Here is a 27,960-nt window from a genome sequence, read left to right as displayed (position 1 = left end):
GGGAATAACAGTTCCTATCAGATTTCAATACGTTAAACAGAACTAAATGGTCATTCCCCTTGAATACTTCAGTGCCCTTTGTGTCACATGCAACCTTGAATCTAAAAAGATTATGGCATCACAGGATTCATATCATCGCCAGGAGAAAATTCATGTTAAAAAGATGGACTTTTGTCCTTGAGACTGTTGAAATCATCAACACAATTCCCCAAATGCAATCCATCCTTCTTTCTCTTAGTTGAATTCTGTGCCCAAACTCACTCTTTTGACAGTGCCTCTACCACATTCACAAACTGATTTACACTAAAATGGATTGGGAATTAAACTGCATCCCTTGGATTAGACAAAAGACATTTTTCTTTCATTTAGTTCTTAATATTTCATGGGTTGAAATCTGATAGAGATTGCTATTTTCTTTTCTTGAATATTGAACATTTGTGCCTTCTCAGCCCCAAAGTGCTTCTCCCTTTTGCAGCATTCATACCTGCCAGTTCTTGTAGTATCCTTGGAAGCAGTTTATCTGAGCCTAGTTACTTGAACCTGGGAACAGCTAAAAGATGACATGAAATGAGGACATAAAGTGCATGAAAAGGGTTGAGATGGTCTGCCCTGTTAAAAGATTCAAAATTCATCAAGAAATAATTTATGCTCTGTGAAAATACAAAAAATTTAAGAATGGCAGCATCTCATACATACCTCTGTAATGTTAATGGGATTTAAAATCTTCCCCCACCCATTAACAGCCCTCACGTGTAGTCCATTAAGTGAAGCTTGCTTAGGGAAGGCTTGCTTGTAGGAAGGCTTTCACACCATTTATTAATTTCTAATTAGGTACTGAGTCAGGAGGGTTGTGATGCCTTCTGGCTCTGAGAAGTGTATATATACAGAGTTGGTATTTTGCTTTGGGGACCTTGCTTATGAGAAGGATCTTGTGATTCCCTGGTCAAGATTTGAGTGGCCATATGTTCAGAACTCAACTGCTCAGATGAAAAGGCTCTCTCAATCCAGGGATGTATGTAAAATGTATAGCAATATTGCTCTGATTCAGGCAGTCAGAGAGAGACCTTTCTGTTGGATTTTTATTTCTCTGCTTGTATTTTCTCTGAAGTTCAAGGTGCTGACTTTTCCCCTGAACTAGTAAATGTAATTAAAAAAGATTGCTGACCCCTTAAACAGCTATTTTTCCTAGTAAAACAGATCTAAGAACCTGTGCTAGCAGCCATCCTGAGTTTGCCAGTGTGATTGTGGTTACAATCTCTCAAGGCAAAATAAGCACTAGCCTCACTGGGCTGCATATGTGATTGAATAAGCTTTTCTGATTATTAGCAGATAACCCTATACTCCATTAAAAACATGTTGTTACTAAGATTAGTTAAGTAAAAATCTAAGTCTTCAGACACAGAAAACCATTCAAGGTGGCACTACGAATTTATTTTTTGAAGAGAGTAAAATATACACTAAAGATATTTTCATCTGAACACTAATTGTATTCCAAGGTGATCAGTACAACAAAGGGAAAAGAATAATTACACTTAGCACTAGAAACGCAATATTAAGTTTGTAAAGTGCAAAGTTCGCTGCACGACAAACATTGTGGACAGATAATGCTATGCTTTCTGACCATATGCTCAGAATACTGCATCATATGCTACATGTTAATATCAGCTATAGACCCAGGCCAAATTTTACCAAGATGGGCAGATGAAAACTCACCATATCAAAGACACATGTAATTAAAACAGAATTAAATAGTGCATGAAATCAAGTAACATTAAACTGATTACAATGACTATAATATGTATATATACATAAACATATATATCTTTTAAAATACTGTGAGAAATCATGATTTCATTGAACATTATGTATCTTATTAACTTATTATAAGCATAAATATTCAATGGAAAATAGAACTTAAAATCCTAAGGAACTTGATTTGCAAAATTTCTCTTCTTAAATGGGATAGGAATGGCCTACAGAATCAATGCTTTCAGTATTAAGACAGTAATAAAAGACCAGAATTGGCTTAAATCAGACAATAATTATGTGGAACAGCTAATACAAACAACATATATGTCCAACCTTCATGCAATCTCTTTACCTTTATTTAAAAAAAAAATCTCCAAACATGATGTCAAAATTTTATGACAAAAGATTCTAGCTGTATGTCAGCTTTAAAAAGGATATTCATTTCCTACCCTTTACAAAGCAGTCAATCATTAATCTTGGTATTTACAATATCTTACAAAAAAGAAATGGCACACACTGGATGCTATTTTATGTATGGGAGGAATCATATAAAATGCTCAGTATGAAAACTAAAACTAGGGTTAAATAAACTAATACATAAAATACATGAAAAATTTCTATGTGCAGAGCACAGCAAATGTTAGTGTTAGGCTTGACTACCACAGTCAATGATATATGCAAGATAAACATTTGGTCAGTACGGCTTACATCAAACCTCTGGTAACTTTCTTGAAGTAAGAGATAAACAATTCAAAATCAAAAAGGCTTCTGTAAATGTATTTCAGTGATGCACCATTTAGTAAAAGTGTTAAAACTGCAAAATAATCAAATGCTACAAAGGAAGGAATTAGACTAAATGATCCATTTCTAAGGTCATCTTCAAGGTCTAAATTTCAACAGCTGACAATCTGTTTAAATATCATCGCTCAGACACACTAACTTTGCCTTGTTTGGAACTCTCTCTAGTTTAGACAGTACACCTTTTATCTAACTCCTTGCTCTCTCAGTCCTGCAATATCCTCTGGCTGAAAACAATACTAAGGTCTACCAGGTCATGATGTCAGTCTCTCCAATATGCCCAACAGACTATGGGCAGTCATCTGATTTCCAGACACACCTAATGCCATCTGCGCTGTATCATCTACCTTGCTGCTGCACCCTCAGGACTTCCAGACCTTTCCCTTTCCCTCTGCACTGCAGCAGAACTTTCTTTTATGTATTGTCTCCTTCAAGAAGCGTGAATTCCATGAGAGTATGAACTTTTTTTAATTTGGTATCTTCAAAGGTGGTTAGCATAGTGCTCAAATGGTTAGTTAGCACTTAATGCTTTTTATTCCTTCATTCTGACAGGATATACAGACTATCATTGAAAGACTTATGAAAAGAGAATATACTCTTGTCTGAAACCAAAAACATTGACTTGGACACTTCTTTGAAAAATAAATAGAGTAACCAGTATGATTCCAGAGAGGTAGTTTTTCAAGCTTCTAAAAATTTTCTGCATTACTGTATGGTGCATGATTTCCAAGGAATAATCTCTTACCTTCTTTCACATAGATACATAAAGCTTGTTGTATACAAATTAGTTCCTTAAGTCACACAAGTTCTCTAAAAAGGGATTTAAAAGAAATATTCAGCTCAAGAAAGAAGTAAAACCTATATTTAGTCAACTAGAAATAAAATTAAGTTATCTTAATGTTCCAACATGTACACTGCAATTCTGGTTTTAAAAATATTAATTTTAAGCAAATATTTATCAAGGAGCCTAGTTGCTAATGAGTTTTAGATTCTACCATTACAAGAAAGCTGTTTCACATGAGAAACTACAAATGGCTTGGGAGTGTTACAGGTTTGTGGCAAGATGCAATATAGCCATAAGGAAGTAAGAACTGTTTTTTCTTTGTCGACTCTTATCTCTACCTCTCCTCTGATTTCAATGACTGATGAGAAACAAAAACAAATTTTGTAACAAGAAGAACCATGATTCTTTTTTATAATTTAATATATTAACCTGAGACCTATTATTACTCTAGAGTTCTCCAAAAAAACTTCTTCCCATATCTTCAAGTCAAAGTAAGGTCTATAAAAGCTGTTCTAGTGAACTGACTAAAGTGGAAATAAAGAAATAAAGCACTAAAAAACCCCACCCTATTAAAAAGTGAGTGTTGACATAGTGAAGGCCCATGAAAAGAAGCAAATTACTCTTCAGGCTCCAGAGGAATCACAAAAAAGAATCTAGTGCCAGAGTTAACCCAATCCACTTAAGAGAGGAGATCCCTGTTTCTATGGTCTTCTATGAAATATGGCAGCCACTATCCTTCTGTGGTTTGATATCTGGTTCTTTGACTGGTTTCAGTTCTTCCTCTGGTTTGGGTTTGACCTAGAGGTAAAGACAAAGAGTTATGAATATCTGAGGAAAGGTTTTAGGAAACTAAAATACTTACCAGTTTTTCTGAAGATAGCACATTTTTTTAATGTAACAAAGTACTGACAAAGTTGGTCAGACCACTTACATATCTAATTTAGAAAGTATTATTTTTTGCTGAAGAAGAAATTCTGGAATGGTACATTAGGTAATAGATCTGTCTGTATCATTTATTCTCATTCTTCTTGTAAGAAGGAAGGAAATAAAGGAGCCACAACAAAAACAACTGCTAGCATTTATATAGCACTTTAAAGCTGACAAAGAATTTAACAAATATTATTTCATTTTATCCTCACAACTACTCTGGGAAGTAGATGCTATTATTATCTCCATTTTACAGATAAGGAAATTGAGGCAGAAAGAAGTTAAGTGACTTGCCCAGGGTCACAGAGCTAGAAAGTATCTGAGGCAGGACTTGAACAACTCAGATCCTCCCAAATCTAGGCAACAGTACTTTAAGGTCATTAACAGTGCTTTATGTTGTAGCAAGTAGCTAAGCAAAACAGAGAGAAGGCTATTTTACAGAGTTATTTTGACTATGCAAGAGTTTTAACTCAAAGCCAAGAGAGGTAAGATGGCTATGAAATAACAAAGTATTCTTACTTCTATCTTTCACAGATCCTTAATAATCTTTCCCATAAATTCCTAATCACCTAAAGCCAAAATTCAATTTTTCCATTTATACCATAACTTTTATAAACCAAAGTACACTAAAGCTCAGAAATAAATGAATAGCAGTATATTTCACACCTTGATTGTTCCTTGGAATGCTAAAATTAAGACTGTATCTTCAATGAAATGGTACATGTAAAGTATAGAGCTTTATTGCAGAATCATATACTTATCTATTCCATTCTTTTAAGAGATTTTAAGATACCACTATCACCCTTGTGTCTCATTTTAAAGCAATGTTTACAAACTTTTTTTAAAGATAGGTATTACTTTGAGAATATTTAGTTCTAGGGATTCAGGAGCAAATATCTGGAAATATTTCCAGAATGAAACAAATACTGCAGAGCCTTCCTGGATACTAGAATAGCTCCAAATGAAAAGCACTAAATTAGCTAATTTAATAGTCATTGTTCTCAAATAAACCTCTATCTTTGCAAACAGGGAGAATAAAGATATTAAAAAAATCACAACCTTATAATCCTTATCTTAAATTTGAAAGAGAAATGGAAGAAATAAAATATAATAAAGCTCATACATTATCATCCTTTGGCCTTTTGGTGAGATCAAATGCTGCTAGCATTTCTGGTGTCCAGTGTGCATTTACAGGAAGAAATTCAAAGGGTACAGGCTCTACAAGACCATAGTTTGCTTTGAGTTCAAGTTGTGGTGCTTCTGTTGGAACTTTTTGGAAATAGCTATAAAAAAAAATTTAAACAACAATTTAATGCCAAGTTTCCCTTAAAAGAAACCAGGGATGCCTAATGACGCATCTCAACCACTTCTCTTCACCTATTAAAAATTAATCTCATGGGCATCAGCTGATTCCAAAAAAAGGATTATCCTCACCTAAATGGTATACTGAAACAAAGTCAACTCCACAATAAGATTTTTTTCCTAACCTGACACAGAGTAAGCACTTAGTAAATGTTTCCTGATTGACTCTGATTAACAGTGACTGCTGTGTTCTTTAGAGGTTCATAGTATTATCAAAATGATGCTTCATAAAACCAGGCTAACTGACAAGTTTTGCTGTGTTAATTATTTTGTTCCAAAGGCTGTTAAAGGTTTTTTTAGAATTTTTCTTTTTCTTGACAAATAGTTTCTAACGAGGGTGGCAAAATAAACAAAGAAATGTCAATAGAAGTATATCCTAACTAGTCACTGCTGATAAACATTAGCTGAATTTATTAGAAATGAGTGATACATCAAAGATAGATTTTAGGTATAGCAAACTATAGTAAATATAAAATTAAGTTGTTCTCCAGTTAATTCTAAAAGTAAGAAAGATGGTAGTGCTTTATGGATCATTCTTCATGATGGAAGTAGGGTTTTAGAAGCTGTTTAAATGAAAGGAGGGAATCAGCCTGATAAGTCTGGGGAAGAAAACTGAAAGAAAAATTGGTTTTCTACCGTTAGATAAGACACAAAGACAGACAGAAGATGAGTGGAAAGGTGGATGAATGGAATTATGTCCTCTCCCTTAACTAAAGTCATATTACTCAAGAAACAGAACCATTTGAAAATGCAAAAAATCCAGGTGTTACAGAATTTAAAATAAGCATTTTCAAGGTTAAAAAAAAAGGAATTAAGACAGAAATTAAGATTACTCTAAGTTCAAACACATTTTTGTATAACCTAATTAAACAGGAAAATGAAGATTCTGATACAGACGTTTACACTTACATGAATCCATTTTCTCTCTGGCATTTTTCTAAAGTATTTTTCACTAAACTTCCAAGTTTCCTAAAGAACAGATGTCCTGAAGGTTTAGCTGTTGTTCCAGGTCCTTTGGTTTCTCCATACTCTTTGCACAATGCTTCAGCCTTGGTATAAACTGCACATAAAAATAAGGTGAACTTTGTTAAGATTACAGTTCATTGTTTCATATTTATTCCCATTTACCTAGTGAAATAAAAAAAAAAAAACAAGATTCCTAAGAACAACGAAATGAGATACAAACTAAGAGGTGCGGAACTGGAGGTGTTACACATTACATTTATTTTTTGACTTCGTTGATGTGTCTCAGTCTTACAAAACTCACTTTTTCTCCCCCCCCCCCCCCTTTTTTTTAAAGAAAAGGCAGTTCCCTGGGGATGGAATGGAGGAAGAATATATTTGGACATGACAGTGATGTAAAAATAAAAAGTATCAATATATATATTTTTTACATTAGAGACAAAATATTCTGTATACATTCTGGAAAATTCTCTTTCCAGATCCCCATCTGCCCATTTGAAAGTCCCTTTATTTTCTTAAAAAAAGAAAAAGCTAGCTTTTAAGGGAGTTAATATTCTGGCAGGAAAGCTTACATTTTTCTGATTCCTGGAGAGACCTGATTGCTTCACCACATTTATCACTTGCCAGCAAAGTCTGACCATGATAGCAGTAAGCCTGGTGGAAGAAAAAAACAAGATTTCCCATTTCTGCTTTCCCTAAATGGCATTTAACAACAGATATTACTTCTTTCACATTTTAAATATGTCACATAAAAATGCCTTTGTCTATTACTAATTTCTTTTATGCTTTTTATTTCCTCTCAGAAATAATACAAAATTTTTATTATCTCAATAAAGGACTTGAATTGAATTAACCTAAAATTCTTTGTTTAGGAAAGACAAAGTACACTAAAATATGTTATAAATACAGGAAGACTGGACTTCCTTGTAAATATGCAGTAATGGGAAATACTTAGAAGGATAGAAAGAACTCTATCAAGGATTACTAGAGAAATTTCCTTTGTTGAAGTTTAGGATTAAAGATGGATTCTAAAATAAAGCCAGAGAAGAAGATCAATGTCTATTACTTATTTAAAATCTATTCTAATATTTTTTATCCGAAAAAAAAAAGAAAGAAATATAAACTCTGTTATGTAATATGTAATTGAAGGATCAAACCCAAAGAGAGGTTTTCAGCAGCTCATTATCAACCTAGGAAGGCTATACTGGGTGGTGTGTCATGACTGGCTTTAACACTTTTAAATTTTATTAAAGAAAAAGTTAGGATTAAGGAATTGGGAGGATATTCGTCAGGTCTGCAAAAGACACCAAATTGAAAATGACCTTACAAACTTGAGGGAGATAGAAACCAAAGTAGTCTTAATAAATTAAGCCTATAAAAAGCTGAACAAGAATAAATCATATCTTACACATAGTAGGAACTATACAAAACTTTTGTTCAGTACCTAAAATTTGAGTATACTCGATTATTTTTTTTACAAGTGAGTTTTTCCGATCTATTTAGCACTAGGCAAGAATAAGAAATATGATAAGATAGAAGGTCTAAAGAAAGACCAAACAAAATGATAAAAGGAATAGACCATAAGGGTTAAAAAAAAACCTGTGAAATGTTTAAAGATTAAAAGAAGTTCTTTAGCAGACTGGGTAGATTTTCTGTGATTGATCTGTAGTATAAAATCAATAAACATCACATAGAATCAAAAAGCATGGATCAGTGATAGTTTGTACTAAAGGAGAGAATATGTACATCTGAGATTATAGATTCATTGAAGCCAAGATGAAAAACAGTTCAGTATCATTATTTATACAATAATTCTTGATATAGTTGAATATATCCTTTGCTTTCTTTTCCAACTGAATAACTACAAGTCTTATTTTTAAAATAAACATTTTTAAGTTTATCATCAGTGTAGGATCTGCATGTGTTATCCTTTACTCTCATTAAATGACTTGTCCACCTTCTCTGAATATGAATTTACTCAACAATTTCCCATACTCCATTCATATGCTACAGCTCTCCACTGTCCTTTGGGTGATCTGAAATTTTTAATCTTCAGAACTTAAGGCACATACACTCCAATTATCTTCACTGTGGTCTTTTTTGCTTGTATATGCTAACCATGAGCATGGCAAGACAAAATGAGTAAAAACATCCCATGAAATGATGCTTCTTGCTGCCACTGGGAACAGAATGAAACTCACTCCACTAACTTCTGTTTACTTCTCCAAGGACAGGCTACAACCCATCCATTACTTTAACCACAGATTCTTTTTGTCTTTTGGTTTCATCTATCAACATTGGTATGGTTTATTTTTTTCAATAAAAAGCATGTCAATTTTGTTGGTCAATGGACAAAGACCTTATCACATATGAAGAATCTACTGTTAAGTTACTATTTATAGGTCGTTTGAAACTGTGAGATTCTTAACACTTTTTGTCCATTTTTCTACCATAATCACCACCATCAAAGTAGAAGTAAAAGGGTTTGCCCCAAAATCAAGGTTATAATTTTAAAAAATTTCTCTCTCAGCCAACCTGATCATGAACCTTTCTGCACTTAAGACAACTATCTTGGCAGGCAGACTCTAGGAAAGCTCATGCTTTGCTGGCACAGCCTTCAATAATTTAGGGTCTACCTCAATACCAAGATGGGAGCACTGGAGCAGGGCTTTCTAATTGTTTAATTTTAATAAGGGAAGGAGGACATGAACTTAAACTTCAGTGAGATGGGCTAATTAGAACAGGTTACCAAAGAAAGTTAATATAAGAAATGTCATACTAAGTCAGATCCATGCATTTTGGTAACCAAGGGACAGTGTGGGATGTCATGGAACAAAACAAGTTAAACCAATTAATTCTTTTAAATGGGATTTGTACTTAGGAAATTAAATATTCACAGTTTATATTGGCTCTATGTAGAATATGACAATATTATATTTTTCTAGCTACATTAAGAGTACAAATGTCTCTGATTAGAAAATAGGGTGGAGTAAGATGTAGATGATCACATTCAGTTCACTTTCCCTAGTCCGTGTCAAACTAAATGTTTGTACTAGACAATCATTAACGAACAGGCTGAGCAGTGATATCTATCTGTTCTGAACTAGACTAGGAATCAATCAAACGTGAATGTGGGAACAACATTTTTACACTATATAATGTTAAATAAATACTTACATAAGCTGTGTAAAAACACATTTTCAAGTGAAGGTATTTCCTCCATTTAAGAGTGTATGTAGGCTCCAAACTGGATAAAGTATGATCTAAAATTACATTTATAAAACAAAACATAACTTCTCTGATTGACCAGAATCATTGATTTTCCTTTCTTCCAAAGAGTTCAATTACTATCACCATTACAGTTTAAAAATTAAGACTGATTTGTAAACTTACAATAAATCCTAAAACAATTCTTTTTCAGTGACGGCCAAGTCAGACAATGAGACCAATCACATGATAGTTTTCTTTTGACGAGTGTGGACCCAGGCAGTGAGGAGCTGGAAAGAACACTATACTAGGAGTGAAAAGGCCTTAGTTCTGGAGCTGGATAGCTCTGGTACTACTTACTGCCTCTATGATATCAGGCAAATAATGTTTTATCTCCTTGAATTTAAGTTTCCTCATCTGTCAAACAGAGATATAAGATGTGAAAGGGCTTTGAAAACTTTAAATCATTATGCAAGCTATGGGATTATTATTCCCTGAAAGTAAAATAATGCAATACACAAATATAAAATTAAGGAAAATCCAATGTTGATTCCTAAAGCATAATAACTGTCTTTTAATTTTGTCACTTTCATTGAACTGAACAATTCTTAAGCATCTACTATGTGAAAGGTCCAAAAACAAAAAACAATACTGGTGAAAAGACAAAAAACACCTGTGAAAAGACAAAAGACACTTGTGAAAAGAATAGACTAGGAGTCAGAAGACTATGTTCTAGTCCTAATTCCAACACTTTTACTAACACTGTAACCTTGATCATGTGTGTTAGGACCTATTATACCTCTAGACAATTGGTTGCTGGCCCACCACATAGATGCAAAACACCCCAACATATGAAGTACTAAATAGTGAATGTTAACCTGTCCACTGTTACCATACAGAGAATCTGGGAATTGACAAAGGAAAATTAAGAATTAAACCAGAAATTTAGGTAAAAAAACAAACCTTGTACCACCTAGGGGGACCTGGTTGTACTACTAATTGCCCTCCTTCTGCCCCCCAGTTCAGCCTCTTTTTTAGGGGTGTGCATGTGCATGTGTGTGTAGGTATATCCAAAAACACCACTCCCCCTCTTCTGTGACTCGGTTAGCCCTAAGAAGAAGCAAGTAAAAATCACAGAAGCATGGTTTTAGAGCCATACGGAACCTCAGAGGGTATGAGGATGGCAACCGAAGTCAACATCCCTTCAAGATACTGAGAGCTGTTATTCATCTGCCACTTCTCAACTTATCCTTCTGGCTAACAAATTCTCACCTGTCTCTCTATTCCTGTAAACACTCAATCACCCACCACCTTAGTACAAACTATCCTCAACCTCCCAACCTCCTCTTTTCTCATGCCCACCCTACCCATACTCCAACCCATACACAACCACCCATGTCCCACTCTGTTTCTGCTCAATCCCTTGCATTAAATCCCCTAGGATTACTATTCCATAGTGAACAAACTTCTTTCATTCTGATCCTTTTTCTCTAATACTCCTTCAATTTACTAGCCCTAAAAGAGAGCTGTCTTCCCACAGAGGAACTCGAATTCTTGGTCAGGATTTCCAACACTGTAGCTTCACTAAAACATCAAACACACTGGTCTTGGAGGGAAAGTTGAAATACTTCTTGCTCCCCTTTCCCATTTCCAGACTTTCACTTTGCCAACATCACACAGCAACACAACACCACCTCTTCTATTTAAATCCTGAGAGCTATAGCTCTCAGGCCATTCTCTCTCCTTTTCCAAGGAGTTCAGCAACTAGATAATTGTCTACAAATTTATGTTATACAATCTCAACTGGGACCTCAATTCTGTTAGGCAATACTTATCAACTCACTATCCCATGCTCCAAAGAAAACTATTCATGAACTCTTAAAAAAGTTGCTAAAACTTGCTGTTTCTACATCCTTAACACCCTTTGCATTAACCACTTCTCTTTACTCACAAAGCCACCTTAGTTAAGTCCTTCATCATCTCTCAGCTAGATTTGTACAAAGGCTCCTAATTGGTCTCCCTTTCTTAAAGCTCTCCCCATTCCAATCCATGATCCACTCTACTACCAAAGGGACTGTCCTTCAGCACAGATTTGAACATGTTGGTGTCCTACTCAATAAACCTGGTTTACTGAGTAAAGTTATTATAGGGAATACACTACCAATTACCTTTAGGATCAAACATAAACTCCTACATTTAGCTTTCAAAGCCCTTCACAAGTTGGCCCCGGTCCAACTTTCTGACCTCATTATATATTGCAATCTTTTAGACTCTGTGATCCAGTCAAAATGGCCTTCACTCTGCTCCCCTAATGTGATCCTCCATCTCCCATCTCTGTGCTTTTGCAATGACCAATCATCCCTCACCTTTGCCTCAGAGAACTGTTCTCTTCCTCCAGGATACAGTTCAAGCAACATTTTCTACATGATGTCTTTCCTGATAACTCTTCAACTACTGGTTCTCTCCCTCCCTATTTAAGTACCTAAGAGGCAGCTAAATCAGACAGTAAATAGAGTGTTCAGCCTGCATTCAAGAAAACTTGAGTTCAAATTCAACCACAGACAGTTAAAAGCTGTGTGACCCTGGGCAAGTCCCTTAACTTGTTTTTCTCAGTTTCCTTAACTATAAGATGGAAGTATTTTTCAAGAACGATATTTTGCAGGACTCTTGTTAAATGAAATATTTGTAATGTACTTAGCACAGTGCTGGCACATAGTAGGCACTATCTAAATGCTTATTTCTTGCCCATCACATCTTATATTTATCTACTTCTTATTTATTTTCTTTATATTTATTCTGTATATACTCAATGTTCCATACAGACTTGTCTTCCATATTAAAATGTAAGCTCCTTGAGAGTAAGAATTGGTTCAATCTTTGTATTTGTATTCTCAGTGCCTGAATGTAGAAAATACTTAATAAACAGTTGTTGGCTGATTAAAACTTTGGCACATTTGCTACTTTTATGAGCCCCTAACCATAAGCTCCTATATGAACAAGCCCAAAGTCAGCCAAAGGATGAGTCAGAATCCCTTTTGACTTCTCCTTCTCCCTTCTTTGCCCTTTCAACCAATTACAACAATCAAAACTCCTAAAGCTTAGATCTGAGTGAAGACAATAAATAGTATATTGTTTCCCCATCAATCACTACCCTGGAATCCATCAAGAACAAGGGAGAATCCAAAATACATTAGAAATGGGACCTTTCCTGTACCAAAGGAAAAAAAGGGAATCCTGCTCTATGTATCACTACCCCAATCAAGATGCAGATTTGGAGGATTGCAGCCACTTCCTATCCCTAGCCTTCCTCTAGCCTCCATTAAAAATAGTTTAATTAAGAATAATTTAGTACATTTTATTTGGACATACAGGTCTTACATGTGGGTTTTCTCCTTTTTTCTTCCTAGTGAGAGATGCTGATAAACTGTGTAATCACTCATTTGAACAGGCCTTTGCCATCAAATGTAGGAACTGAAATGGATAGGAAAAACAAATCTAGTCTTGTTCTCGTTTTAAAACTCCTACAACTCACACAAACAGCCCTTTCTCAAACTGCTTTAGTGACTCCAATTCATCTAAGCCCAATTAGTGGGACAAATCAGTAAGTCATTAAATTTCTCTGGACCAGTTTTAGCAGTTGCAAACTAAGACTGACACACTCCTTAGCCACCTCACACTGCTGCGAAGAGAGTCCATGGAGAGCAAACCATGAGAGCAATTTGGAAAGTATTAACACTGTCCAGTGAAATACTACTGCATAGAGTCTAGCATTTCCCTTTTCATTGGGATAGAATTCCATTTCCATTAAAAGGAATGCTTCTTGCTTCTTAACTGTGAGTAGTTTCATTTGATCACATTTTACTTTAAGTAAATCAATCTACACGGACACCTGTCTGATGAATGATTTACAATTCCCCTAATTAAATCAGTGGAAGAAAAACTGGGACATCTGATGGCTAAGGAGCACAATAATGGACGTAGAACTCACCAGCTCTTTGATAGAAATTGGCTGTTTCATATGCTAGTGCAGCAATTAGACCAGGATTATGTTTGAGTTCAATTGCTCGAGCAATTGTAACTGAAAAAGAAAAAAAATGTACCTCTATATTAAGAATCGCAACAGAAGACAGAAGTTAAATTTGGATACACAGTAGGAGTAGAAATATATGTCTGTATCATTCAAGTTTTAAGACCAAGAATAAGAATTTGTTATATGACAACTATGATGTGAAAAATGTAAATTACTGAAAATAAAAGCACCAGCATGCAGAAATTGCTGAGCTCAGTAGTACAGAGCCAAATCCTCCAAATGTTTAAAGAAATGTGATTCTTTGCACTAAGTAATAACTATGAGACTATATAAGAACTATTCCTAAGAAAGAATTAAAAATGGATCAAGAAAGCCCATAGCACAAGCTCTAGCCCTCACAGCTGCATGTTTGCATGCAGTATATCTGGAGAGCACAAGAAAAAGCAGATGCAAAGAGCAGAAATGGAGGGAAGCGAAAGAGAGGGCAAGAAGAGAAGGGTGCGAGTGATTTTTTTCACTCTTTCAGAAGTGAGATAAAGTCAAAGACCTTCCTCAAAAGAACCAGAAATTTTTCACCTTGTGTAGCCAAAGACAGTCTTGCTAGAAACTAATAAGGCCAAAAGCTATTAAAAATTAAAAAAAAAAATTGCTTTTTGACTACATATCTTTTGGAATCAGTTATCTTCTGGACAATGTAGCTGAATTGCAAAATAAATGTACTCGTAGAAAATTAATTTCTCACAAATTCAATGCTACATTGTGACATTTGGGAATACCTTCTTGAGCTTCAGCTTGACATTGAATAATGTAGGAATCTATGAGTCGAACTTCCAAATCCCTGCCTTTTTCTGCAGGTGTGATAAGTTTGGGAATATGGTTTTCCTAAGAGAGAGCAAAATAAATGCCAAATTTTATTTTAACCCAAATTATTCTCAGCTGTTTAATGTTATATTTAAATATTTTAAGTGAATGATACTTCTAGAAGTTGAGGTGAAACATTCAATTTGGGGCTTTGCTAGAAATTTCAAGGGAAATTAAAGTTGTGCTAAATAGAGCAACTTTAATGGCCAGAACACACAAAGAATTACAAGAGCTTCCCATACCATATACTAGTAGATCAGCAACTACAGCCCCAAATAATTTTTGGTTCAAATCAAGGGAGTATTATGAAATGTTTATGTATGCATCTCATACCTTGCGAAAAACATTTAGCCAAAATGCTAATATAAACAAGTTATCTTTTGTATGTTATACTAAATTATACTTTCAGACAATTAAGAAAACTGAATATAGAAGAAAAAAAATGCACCTAAAGAGAATCATAAAAAATACCACGTAAAATTATAGGTTTTATCCCTGTTGTAACATCTCACACCGAGAATGTGAATGATAGATCCCCTTTATATAACAGGGTTTTAATGTTTAAAAAGAATACTTTTCTCACAACAAACTTACAAAATAGCTACTGTAAATAATATAATCATATTGCAGATACAATACCATAAAAATTTATTGGAGGCCTGCTGTGTATAAAGTATAGTTTTAGGCTTTGGGGGAAGATACAAATTTTGGATAAACACTATCCTTGCCTGCCTGGAGACTGAAGTCTAATAATAAGGATAAAATGTAAACATATAGTGATAATGCACAATAACTACATCTGAATGTTTCAGGGATCTGAAGGATCTCTGACACCAAGGAAGTTGAAAGGGCAAAGTTATTAGTATTGAACGTTTTGGCTCAGGGTGAACCGGAAATGAAGACCATGTTTCCATTTTTTTTTATCTCCACCCTACTGGGGAAATTAAAACAGTACATTACGATTAAAGATATTCTCATTTATTAAATTCACATTTACCTACATAAAAAGGCAAAAGGTAGGTGGCTATGCAATAGCAAAATAATACTGTAAAATAAAGGACCAATTACCAATATATCTAAAATAACAAAACAAATTTCTTGGATCTTATCCCTAACTGAAATTTAGAAAACTTCAAAAGGTGAGAAAACTATCAAAAGCAAAAATATATTTTGGTACCTTCAAATGTTTGAAAATCCCAGCTGCAATTTTTAGGCTTCTATGAACTTCTTTTGCTTCATCTTCTGTTATACTAAAATATAATGACACCAGTCATACTAATTCTTCTTTCTAGTTTTCAAAGAATATATATTTTTTTGCTTTTTGGAGGGGGAAGGCAATTGGAGTTAAGTGACTTGCCCAAGGTCACACAGCTAGTAAGTGTTAAGTGTCTGAGGCTCGATTTGAACTCAGGTCCTCCTGACTCCAGGGCCAGTACTCTATTCACTGCACCACCTATCCGTCCCAAGAATATATATATTTTTTATCAATAAAAATAATTATTTACAGAAATTCTTGCATTGTTCTTTTGGTAAATTCAATATTAACACTGTATATATGGACTAACATTTCACTCATTAGCACTAAACATTTCTATTTGGAAATAATCTACATCATTTAACAAGAAAGCATTACAGGTCCTGAAAATAACACTGGCTGTGTTAAAGTTAATAATATATAAAGACATTTGCACATATGCTTTGCCCCTTCTGTTCACACTTACTTTTCTTTTCCAGCCAATCTTGATGCATATTTAGTATACCATAAGGCTACATTAAAAGCCATGGAAATCAATTCAAACACAGCATCTTGCTGGGCACTAAAATTAAACACATTTTCATTAATCTGGTCATCTCATACATATCTATCAAGTTTATCTGTATAAAATATTAGCATCAATGTGATTACTTAGTATGCTATCAATTAACAAATAATTACTTTGAATGTCTACCAGGCATTGTAGGTGACTGAAATATAATCTATTTAGGGAGATAAGACAACTAGATATGAAAATATATATTAAATGACAATCAATCAACAAGCATTTATTAAATACCTACTATGTTCTGGGCACTATGGTAGGCAGTGGGGATATAAAACCACAAAAAGAAAATCTCTGCCTTCAGTTTTTATTCTGTCAGAGCAACAAATACACATGTAAATATATACAAAATATAAATAAAATAAATACGAGGTAAATGGAGGAACTAGCAGCTGGAAACCCAATAAAAACCTCCTGTAGTAGGTAGCATTTGCCACCTACCTGGTCATAAGGAATAGCAAAAAGACCAGTTTGGCTGGATCAAAGCATATATGAAAGAGAGTAATATAGAAAAAGGTTAGGAAAGAAGATTAGAGCCAGATTGTGAAGGACTTCAAAATGCCAAAGGCACTTGTATTTGATCCTAGACAAAACTACTGAAGTTTTATTTGGAGTCACATAGTCAGATCTGTCCTTTAGAAATATCATTTTGGAAGTCATGTGGAGAATGGAAAGTGGACTGGAGGGGAAGAGACTTGAGCCAGGGAGACCAGCAATGATGGTGAAAGATACTCTATAGTATTCTAGGCAAGAAGTAATGAGGGCCTGAACCTGGGGGGTGGCTAGGTAAGTAGAGAAAAGGATATATATCTGAGAGAATTTCGGAGGTAGAACTTACAAGATTAGGCTACTAACTGGATATGGAAAGATGGAAAGCAGAGTGAGGAACTGAAAGTAACCCTATCTTACAAGTAGTTCTGAAAGGAATGATTCTCAAGACAAGCTTCATGAATTGGTCCCGAGTTGAACCCTCAAAGGATGGGCAGGATTTAGATTGATGATGAAGCAAGCATTCCAATAAGGGGACCGACATGGTAATGGGGAAGTAGATGAAATGGATAGTTGTAGAGAAACCGGGGAAGATTTCGTGTGTGTGTGTGTGTGTGTGTGTGTACACACAGATGTGTATATACATACATATATATGTAAAATTAAACAACTTAACAGAGAGGAAATAAATGCCAAATAACTAAGTCATAGGATCATAGATTCAGAGCTTGAAAGTACCTTAGTACCAACCTCACCACCTGCTCTATCCCCAGAGACCCTAAGATTTGGGTAAATTAAGCAGCTTCTCTTCTGAAAATGGCTAGAAATTTCCTAAAGATGTCACTTCTACCTGACAACATAAAGAGGAGTTTTCTATTTCACATATATTCCTGTTAGTGACATAACAGACATCACAGAAATTTTTCTTTCCATTGAAGACCAAAAAGTGAAATAAAATGATTAGATATAAAGAAAGATCAATTGTTGAACTATTAGAATAGGCTATAGCCAAGGAAGTCTATTATTCAATTTGTTCCTTTATTTGTTAAGGTAGTGTACTTTGTCTTGGAACAATTTAAAAAATAAGACATTATTTCTAAGGTCCCATAGAGTTAATTTTCTGTAACAATCACCTTGTTATGATTAAGAATTTTCAATGCTACTCAGCAAACATTTATTAAATGCCTACCAGTCCTTTTCAGTTTCTGTCCCCAGAGTTTAGCAGTGTTTTGCATATAGAAAGCAATTAATGTATTCTGAATCATTCATTCATTTATACCATGTATGAAGCACTTGTGGTATAAAATAATAATAATAATAATGATGATGGTTAACATTTACCTTCAAGAAAGCATGTGGGGTTGGGGGAATATAACATGTATACAAGAAAATATAATACAGGGTATTTTGTAGAAGGAGAGAGCATTGGCAAGTAGAAGGGAGGATCAGGAAAGTTCCTCACTAGAGATAGCATCTGAGTTAAGCTTTGATGGAAGATAAGGCCTGTGACAAGTAGAAATTAGGATAGACTACAGGAAAGGCACTGAGGACAGCTTTCGCAGCCGCTTTGAGGCAGGAGAGAGAATGTTAAGTTAAGGGAACAGCTAGAAGTTATTTGGCTAAAATGCAGAATGCATGAATGGAAATTATGAGGAATAAAGTAGAAAATGTATTAACATAATTTCTTGATAATAAAGTAAGAGATTTGTAATTATTGAGGAAAGATATGGAATCCCTTACTGATGCTAGAGAATCTCAACACTGGAGAGAAAGTAGGAAAGGATAGTGAAGGAATAAATAAAATACTTGTATAGGTAAGTTCATCGGTGGGGAACTTAACAGAGAGTAAAGGGACCAACTCTCTAGAGCTCCATCTCAAAAAAAAAGGAGAAATAAAGAGAAGGACTTTCAACTTTATTCTTAAATATAAGCTCAAATAGTAAGGTGAAGGGCTCAAAGGCTTATATCCTTCTTTTGCATATTTGTTAGTACCTTTTCTTTCAATTAAAAGTTAGTCCTCCTCTTGATAAGATGAAGGTGAACTTTTTTTTTTCACAGTTTTCATATGGGTCAAATCTATTTTTCTAAGTGAATGAAATATTTTTCTTAATAGTAAGATGCAATGGGTTAAATACAAATTTGTGGTTAGAAAATTTCCTAGGATATTAAAAAAAAAAACTTGTTCAGATTGTTATTTTTTCTTTTACACATTTGTTTTCAAAATATAGAGCTTATAATTTAGTCACCAGTTAAATTAGTAATAAACATTAGATTTAACTTAGCATTATATATACCTTGGAATATGCCCTTGTAATGTATCAGTCCACTTGAAGTTTTGAATATATCTCAATTTGCTTTCTTGGGTAGAGTTATCCAATGAATTTATGAAACCTGAAAAAAAAAATTAAAAAATTTTAGTTTTAAAGAAATTCAGAGATATAGCAAAGAAATTAAAATCTTCAGATGGATACCAGTAAGAAACAACCAAAACACACACATACTCTATTCCATAGCTTCAATGACACTCTGCTTATATTTACCTTCTCCACACAAATTCCTGGTTGTTTCCTCACCTTGGCCTTACTCTCTGACCACTTCCACCTCACCAGAAACTTAGGTTCCCACCACTAGGTCCCCTACCTCTAAGGGGTGGGCTTTTGCCTTGTTATACTGGGGTCTAGATTCCCATATCTATTTCTGGCCTTTTCCTCTCCATGCCCCAGTACAGGTACCCTTCCATCATCAGGTCAGCTTCCCAGCATGCATTCATATATTATACTTCCCACTAGAATGTAAGCTCCTTGAGGACAAGTCTGTCTTGCTTGCTTGAATTCGTATCCTCAGTGTTTAGCACAGAACCTGACACATAGTAAGCAACTTAATGAATGCTCATTTTATCTTCATTTAACTTTCTCTGGCAACAACTTAAATCTGAACAGTCAAAGAGTAAGAAATAGATTTTCAAAACAGTGTTTAAATGGCTTCATTTTCCTACTTATCTTACCATTCTTCTGAAATACAAACACAACCTCCATCAGAAGAATAAAAACTTCAGTCTTTAAAAGCCCAATAATATACATTTATTCAACAAAATGGACATAATATTTGCTTTTAACAGAAAAAATTCAACACAAGTTAGTAAAACTTTAAACATCTAACCTTGCAAAAGAGAAAAGTAGGAATCTGTTGCATTCTTCATCATTTCTGGGTTACAGGTCAAATCAGTGAATAGCTCAAGCAGTCGTGCCCTTGATGATCTCAAATCACTTGAAGAATAGGAAAGAGAGTAAAGCTAAGTAAGCTCTATTATGAAGTCTAAGGAAAAGTAGACAATTTGAAGTATTTAAAAATCCATCCATTCAAAAAGAGAGAAAGCTTGTTCTCATATACAAAATCTTACGAATCTTATCTCCCAAGAAATCTGGGTTTTAGCCAACAATAGAAATAAATTAAATTTCTAATTTAATATCCTCAAATATATAAAAGGAAACTCTAACCATTCAAAAAAAGATAAAAAACAGTTCTAATTAAACAAAAAGAGTTTTATTGCTAAGATTTCACATTGACAATGTACTGATTTAATTTTAGATAATATATGTGGCTCCATAGAGTCTTATAGTTCAGGGACATTTTAAAGACTCCTATTTATAACTGACAAATACTCTAATGGATCTGTGACTGCAAATGCCTCCAATGACGATTTCAATTCACTCATGCCTGTCCATTCTATCTGATCTGTCTATGTCTACCTGTAAATCTGCAGCAAGAAGTTCAACTAATATCCTAAAGGGCATCCTTTGCTCCTCCTGACAATACACAAAGACCACTAGAGCTGTCCAGCTATCAACTGCTTATTTCTTGCTTCTACTACATGACTGACCTTACCTTATCTTTCTTTCTAGTTATACGTTCCTCTGATGACATTTTTTATAATGTTTCTCTTGTACATTCACTAATTTGTAATGTGTTTCTGCCTTCTCCTGTCCACCAAACATCTCTTCACTATCATTTGGGTGATGCTTAATTTAATTCTCTGAAACCCATAATATTCCATAGCTTACAACCACAAACCAGTAGAAGAATAAAGGTGTGAAACTTTGTTTCAGAAAGCAACTGACCACTGGGGATGATTTTTGCAGTATTGATTTTCTGAAGATTGAAATACATTTACATAGCACTACCTGCAGGGTAACACTGATTACTTTTAACCCCGAAATTCCTTTCTTTGACTTCTATGATATTCTACCTCTTCAAGCTCATTATTCCTTCTGAGTGTTTTTTTTGAAACCCCTTTCCTTCTTCCATCCCCAATTATGGGTGTTCTCTAAGACTCAGTCATAGGAACATGGATTCGTGACCTCAGAAGTCATCTCGATTCTAGAGGCAATATGGAGCCACTAGAGTTTATCAAGCAGAAGAGTGATATGATCAGATCCATCCTTAAAGAAAATCACCTTGAGGTAGCAGAGAGGAAAAACTGGAGTGGGAAAAAACTTGAGACAGGGAAACCAATGAGGAGACTGTTTCAATAATCTAAGTTAGAGGTGATAAGGGACTAAACTAAGGTGGATGCAGTGTCATTACACAGCTCAACACAGAATCGGAGGATTTTAGAATTTAAATGATCATATTGATTCTGTGTCTTTTAAAAATTGATCCTATTTACAGTTAACTGATTGGTGGTAAGTGGATAGAATACAGGACCTGGAGTCAGGAAGATTCATCTTTCTGAGTCCAAATCTGGCCTCAGACACTTAATATCCTGGGCGAGTCACTTCACCCTGTTTACCTCAGTTTCCTAATCTATAAAATGAACTGAAAAAGGAAATGGCAAACCACCCCAGTATTTCTGCCAAGAAAACCTCAATGGGGTTGTGAAGAATCAGACATAATTGAAAACAACTGAACAACTTCCTAAGTCGTGGTTTTCTGTCTAGAACTAGGTCTCTGATTTCCAATCAAGTACTTTTATACACCACTATGCTGACCTACAAAACAAGATCCTCTTTCTGATTTCCCTATTTCTCTTTATTAAAATCATCATTTTTCTAGTTACTCAGGTGCAAAACTTCAGTTGTTTGACTCCCCAAATCCCCTGATAATTAGTCAAGTCCTTTTTATTTTTCCATTATATTATTTTTTTTTAAGCAATTGGGGTTAAGTAACTTGCTCAAGGTTACACGGCCAGTTATTTCTAGGTGTGGTGCTAAGTATCTGAGCCCGCATTTGATCCCAGGTCATCCCGACTCTGGGGCTGGTGCTCTTACTCACTGTGCTACCTGGCCACCCCCGTAATACTTCTTAGAAGACTTTTTCCATTTTGTTCCTGTTGCCACCTCCCTAATCCCAGTCTTTATCATCTCATAACTAGACTACAACCTCCTAATTAATTAGCACACTGCTCACTCTCTGTCTCCAAATCAATCCTATATTAATATCCTACATACTACTACTAAATCAACCTTCCTAAAATAATGCTTTCATTCAAATATTTTTCTGTTCAAAGGTTCCTTGTTAACTACAAGTCCAACCACATTATTTATACCTTGAAGCTCTCCACTATTTAGCACCAAACTACTTTTCCAAACTGATCCTCAATTATTCCCTTTATGATTCCAACAAAGTTGGTCTACTTAATTAAATGACCCTGCAACACAATGATAGCTGACATTTATATAGCACTTACTCTGTATCCAGGTACTGTGCTAGGCACTTTACAATTATTATCTCATTTGATCTTTACAACAACCCTAGGAGTAGGTGCCATTATTCCCACTTTATAGTTGGGGAAACTGTCAAGATCCCCATGCCAAGCGATTAGGAGACACCCTGTTTTTCAGAGTTAAGGCCCAGCAAGCAAGCTGTGTCCTGAGCTTGGCATAACAATATTTTGTGGCTCACCCTCAAATGGATGATCTCAGCCACAGCAAAATCCCAGAGTTGTTTCATACCAGCACTAAGTGGTCTCTGAGCTTGGACTAGCACCTGCAGTACCCATGTTCCAGTCATGAAGTCCTACTATGAACCAAACTTGTCTCCTTGTTGCTGTTATCCCTCACTGTCAGGGCTACAGATCACTGCATAACCATTGGTGGAAGTATTGAGATTGGCCCACACTAAAGCAGGTCTCCTTGGTATTAGAGGACGCCGTAGCACGTGTCTAGTTTCCCTCTTCCAACTGAATAAAGAAAGCTTTTTGCTTATAACTCTGTTAGCTCTTTGGTATCATTTTATTTGTTAGAATTAACTGTGGTTATGCTAACCTGTGTGAGCTAGTATTTTTAGACTTAACAAAGGTTGCAAAACCTCTGTGACTCTTTGATCATTTGTTCTTAGGGTTGACAAAACTAAGACAGGTTAAATGACTTGCTCAGGGTCACACTGCTACTAAGTACTGGAGGTCACATCTGAATTCAGGTCTTCCTGACTCCAAGTCTGACACTCATAAACTTGCTTTATACCTTTTTAAAACTTGGAATGCCCAATCTCTGCCTCTCTGCCCAGTTTAAACTCTAATTAAAGCTCCTATTTTTTCAGAAAGCCTTCTCAGATTACTTTAACGTTCTGTTCTCAACTCATAATAAATTGTCTCTGGTAAATTCATCACATGGTAATTTGTGACATATTTTGCATTGTTTTCTTCTGTTTAATTTAACTTTGGTAATGTAATTTACCTATTCTGGGAAAGGGTAACTTCTCCTATGTAAACAGGAAAAAAAAGCCAAAAGATCTCAAAGGTATAAAGTTTTTAGAGAGGGAATTTAACTTTTCACATGTTGTCTCTCCAACTAAACTGCAATCACCGAAGGTCATATTACTCTATATTGTCCACGACACTTAGCAGAGTAAAATGAACAAAGCACAGTAGTTCAAGAAATGCTGGATCTGATTCAAACTTACTTGCAAATTTTTGAAGCTGCAGGAGTTGTTGCTACACCATAATAATTAAAGGAGACAGGTGCAGTGGCTTTTAGTGGATTCCGATGAAACCAGTGTGTCATTTTCCCCAGATGTTTTCTAAATATAGATCTATGTAAAAGAAACCCAAACACAAAGGAGGAAAAAAAAGTATGGATTTGAATGTTTATGATGAAATATTTCATAAAATTAACTCTGTAACCATTTTTAGTTTTAAAATGAAAATTTTAAAATATGTATTATTTTGCTTTTCATGTTTACAATACACATTTCTGAAATGCTTTCCTATTAAAAAGACAGTACCGTATTTAAATTAGATCTACACAAAATTTGTTGGAAGTCTGTCCTGTATCAATGTAGTTTGCAAAGTAATATTGAATTTACATGACTCAGTATAGCTGCTGTAGGAAGCAAAAGTAAACAGTTAGATGGAGAATGTTCTTCCAAATAATCTACAACAACAGACCAGATATTACTGTTTTGATTTAAATTTAGATTCCAATAAACCAATAGAAAAGAGCAGTTTCCATAACTTTTTTATGTATCTCATCAGTGGCATATAAATCTCTATATTTTCTCTATGATAAACATTTTCCCTTACAGCAGCAGAAATAAAGATTACCACCATTTTTAAAACACACTGAGTTTTAAAAAAATTCTTCCCAAATCTTACATATACTGTATCTATAACTTCTTCAAAAAAAAAAGGAAAAACCTAAACTCCTAAAAGCACTATTTTAAAAACAGTGACTTGTACATTCTATCATCTGAACAATAAAAGTGTATTTTAAATAAATAAAAATAATATAAATAAAAATAATAAAAAAGATTCCCTGGCAATGAAGAATGTCAAGGGGAACATGACTTCTAACAGCTTTCTTGAAATTAGTCCTGGAAGTAGGGCACAGAAGACATTTTGTCAATAAATCCATGACTCAGAAATGTTCACTTCAGTTGGCCTTACTACAAAATGTTTAAATGTTAAAAGTCAATAATCTTCATTGGCTTTTCTTATTGATATTAAGATGATATTACTATTGACTGGCACACAAGTTATGGCCGAAGTTTAAAAACAACCACAGAACTTATTTATACACTACTTTAAGTTTACAAAATGCTTTCTTCTTAATACTTTGGTAAGGAAGATGGTGTAAATATTATTACAGATGAAGAAAATGAGGCTGAGGAAGTGATTGATTCTATAATGCTATAACTTGCCAAATATCACAGAGCTAAGTTTAAGATAAGGGATTTGATGGGGCGGCCAAGTAGCACAGCGAGTAAGAACACAGGCTCCAGTGTCAAGATGACCTGAGGATCAAATCCGGCCTCAGACACTTAGCACCCACCCAGAAACACCTGGCCGTGTAACGTTGAACAAGTTACTTAAACCGGACTGCTTTGAAAAAAAAAAAAAGATAAGGGATTTGAATCCATAGTTCCTGACTGATTCCATGACCATCACACTTTCTATTATTCTAAAGTGCTATACGAAAATGAATTAGAAATCAAGGATACAAATCTGCATTACTTTTACCTTTTGCATTAATAGCTTAAGATAAAGTTCATAAACCAAACAGTTTCACCTGCACCCTGTCTTTTTTCCTCTAGTAGGACAGAGCCTTGATGCTCCTTTTATCTTTAGTTGGCTATTTATCCTATAGGGTTGTAAACATCTTCTTCTTCTTCTTTTTTTTGCTTTTTAGAGGGGGAAGGAAGGCAATTGGGGTTAAGTGACTTGCCCAAGGTCACACAGCTAGTGAGTGTTAAGTGTCTGAGGCTGGATTTGAACTCTGGTCCTCCTGACTCCAGGGCCAGTGCTCTATTCACTGTGCCACCTAGCCACCCCTAAACATCTTTAACAAGATCATTGATAAAGAGCTCCAAGGGACCTTAAAGGCATCTAGTGAAACCCCACATTTTAAATATAAAGAAAGTGAGGCACAGAGATTGTCTGTAACTTGTCCCAAACCACAAAAATAAGTATCAAGAGGTGGAAGCTAAACCTAGGTCATGACTTGAAATCAGTCATAGTACTACACTGACTTTCCAGATTACTCCATGCCAGAATGACAATATCAGTCTCTGAAAATGAGTATTTAAAAAAAAAACTTAACTTTTTACTTAATTGAATATTAATGAGAGGCAGGCAATCTGTGAACAGATATTCTCTGGGAGGAAAGAAATCTAAGCTGACTTAATATAGGTTGGACCTCGGACACTCCTATTCTTAAAAGAATTTCAAAACATTAGAATGGATTTCTGAGCAGAATCTTCTTCCCCAGAGATAATTTTTTAAAGGATCACTATCCACATGTATAGGATCCTTTAGGTATATTCAACTTCAAACAAAACCAAATTCAATTAATGAAAGTCAAGATTTACAAAGAAGCTAAAAGAGTACAGAGCTCCTTTAAACTGCAAGCTTTCCTAGTGAGTTTAAAATTAAATCTCCAAAATTCACAGGCATCTTTTTACCACTGAATTTACCCAGTAAGTTATACTACTACAGTCTACTACTCAGTGATTATATTTGTCCGGTAGTTTTATGATATGACATTTTGGAAAAGGGTTCTTTATCACCTAATGAGTGAAAAAGTTACCTTCCCAATACCTTTTCCACTCAGTCAACAAGATTCATAGAATACATTACTTAAACTAGAATCTGGTCTATATAAAAAATATGCTTTTTAAATAGTAGAAACTTTAACAAATTTTCACTCCCCAATAAAAAGCAAAAATTGTTCATAACTTAAAAACACTTGAATCATCCCCTTGTGGGAACTTTCAGCTCACTAGACACTAACAATTCACTTCTCATAGAGAAATCTCATCTGCAACTTAATTACGTAAATATTTCATGTTTATCAATACAAACATGCATGCCTTTTGGTGACTAAAGGGACTATGTATACATTGGCTGTAATAAAATTAGTGCTTCTTCCAATTTCAGGTGGAGTCTTTGGAGGGATATGTCCAAAACAGTCTTTTAATTAAGGCAATGGGCTTGGACAACTATTTCAATCTGATTCCCTTCCTCTGAAATCCCATTTTAAGCATTATTCCGAGAAGGGGATCCACTGGCTTCATGCAGAGGGTCCATGACACAAAAAAAGGCCCCTGCTTATACGAAGGACTGATTCCCCGCCTCAGCCTCCCCAGATCTTTCTCCAAGCCTTCGTCTGTCTAAGGAAATTCTCAGGGCGAGCCAGTCTGTGCGGAGTCGTCTTTGTAGTCAACGCATCTGTCCCTGTTTCTGGGATCACGCACAGACCCCGGAGGAGCCTCCCCGACGGGCAAGACTGGGGGTGTACAAAAAGCAGAAATATATCGGGGGAGAAGGCTGAGTGCGCCCCACCAAGTACCAACTCACCTGAGTGCTGGGCCACTTCCGGCTTACTCACCTCTTCCTCCTCCCACACCCTCAATAAGTTTTGACAAGTTGCGCCTGCGCGATAGGGAGTTACATGCTCTTTCCCCACCCCACCTCCCTGCTCCAAACCCCCAACCCAAAGAGCGGGACACAGAGAAAGTAGGGAGGAGCCGTGGAGTCATTCCAATCGAAAGTCGATAGCATCAACTGCGGAAGGCAGGGGAAAGCTACTGCAAGCCGATGTCATCGTTCGCGAACCTTTAGGAGGGCTGTCAAATACCTTTCGAGCTTCAAGCAATTGGCTCCTGTGAGCCCAGTGTGTAAAGTGACTTTTGCTAACGTTGAGAGTGAGGAGTGCAGGCAAAGCGAGGGTGTTTCCTGACTGGAAGCAGGAGAAAAGGAAAGAGTTCCCCTAAGACACCCCATCCTTTTCGCGTGTGATGAGGGGAGGGGGGCTTCAACGATTGGGACGTGGGGGGGGGGCGGGTCCCCAAACGGAAAACTAATAATAGACACGTCACACTCACCAGGCTTCTCAGAGGACCATGAAGCAGTTTTTCCGGGGAAGCAGAGACAATGTCGGTACACTCGAGATTAAATGCGTTAGGTATATGGGAAACCGAAAATCTCAGGGTACTGAGCGAAGGTCACGTGGCCTCCGCAGCCATAACAAACAACC

At 35.4% G+C, this 27,960-nt stretch overlaps 1 protein-coding gene across 2 annotated transcripts; it reads right to left on the bottom strand.

Annotated features, from left to right (window-relative positions):
* Window positions 1-1,409: 1,409 nt before the first annotated feature.
* On the bottom strand, window positions 1,410-27,960 carry BROX (BRO1 domain and CAAX motif containing). Of its 2 annotated transcripts, none has more exons than XM_069102818.1 (13): window positions 27,809-27,960; window positions 23,891-24,019; window positions 20,150-20,256; window positions 19,285-19,381; window positions 16,403-16,498; window positions 15,859-15,931; window positions 14,597-14,702; window positions 13,779-13,868; window positions 9,761-9,846; window positions 7,156-7,237; window positions 6,530-6,680; window positions 5,382-5,541; window positions 1,410-4,129 (listed from the first exon to the last, which is right to left on the bottom strand). In XM_069102818.1, the coding sequence occupies exons 2-13, from the start codon at window positions 23,989-23,991 to the stop codon at window positions 4,043-4,045; spliced, it is 1,236 nt and encodes a 411-aa protein (XP_068958919.1). In that variant the 5' UTR covers window positions 23,992-24,019; window positions 27,809-27,960; the 3' UTR covers window positions 1,410-4,042. The 2 variants fall into 2 exon arrangements, with proteins under 2 accessions (XP_068958919.1, XP_068958918.1); XM_069102817.1 differs by lacking the exon at window positions 27,809-27,960 and adding an exon at window positions 27,282-27,429.

This window comes from Petaurus breviceps, unplaced genomic scaffold, assembly GCF_028583685.1.
Source record: "Petaurus breviceps papuanus isolate PSGF00001 unplaced genomic scaffold, PetGlider_PUasm1.0 557, whole genome shotgun sequence".
NCBI classification, from domain to species: domain Eukaryota; kingdom Metazoa; phylum Chordata; class Mammalia; order Diprotodontia; family Petauridae; genus Petaurus; species Petaurus breviceps.
Note: the sequence above shows the minus strand (reverse complement) of the source record. Positions and strands in the feature narration are given on the sequence as shown.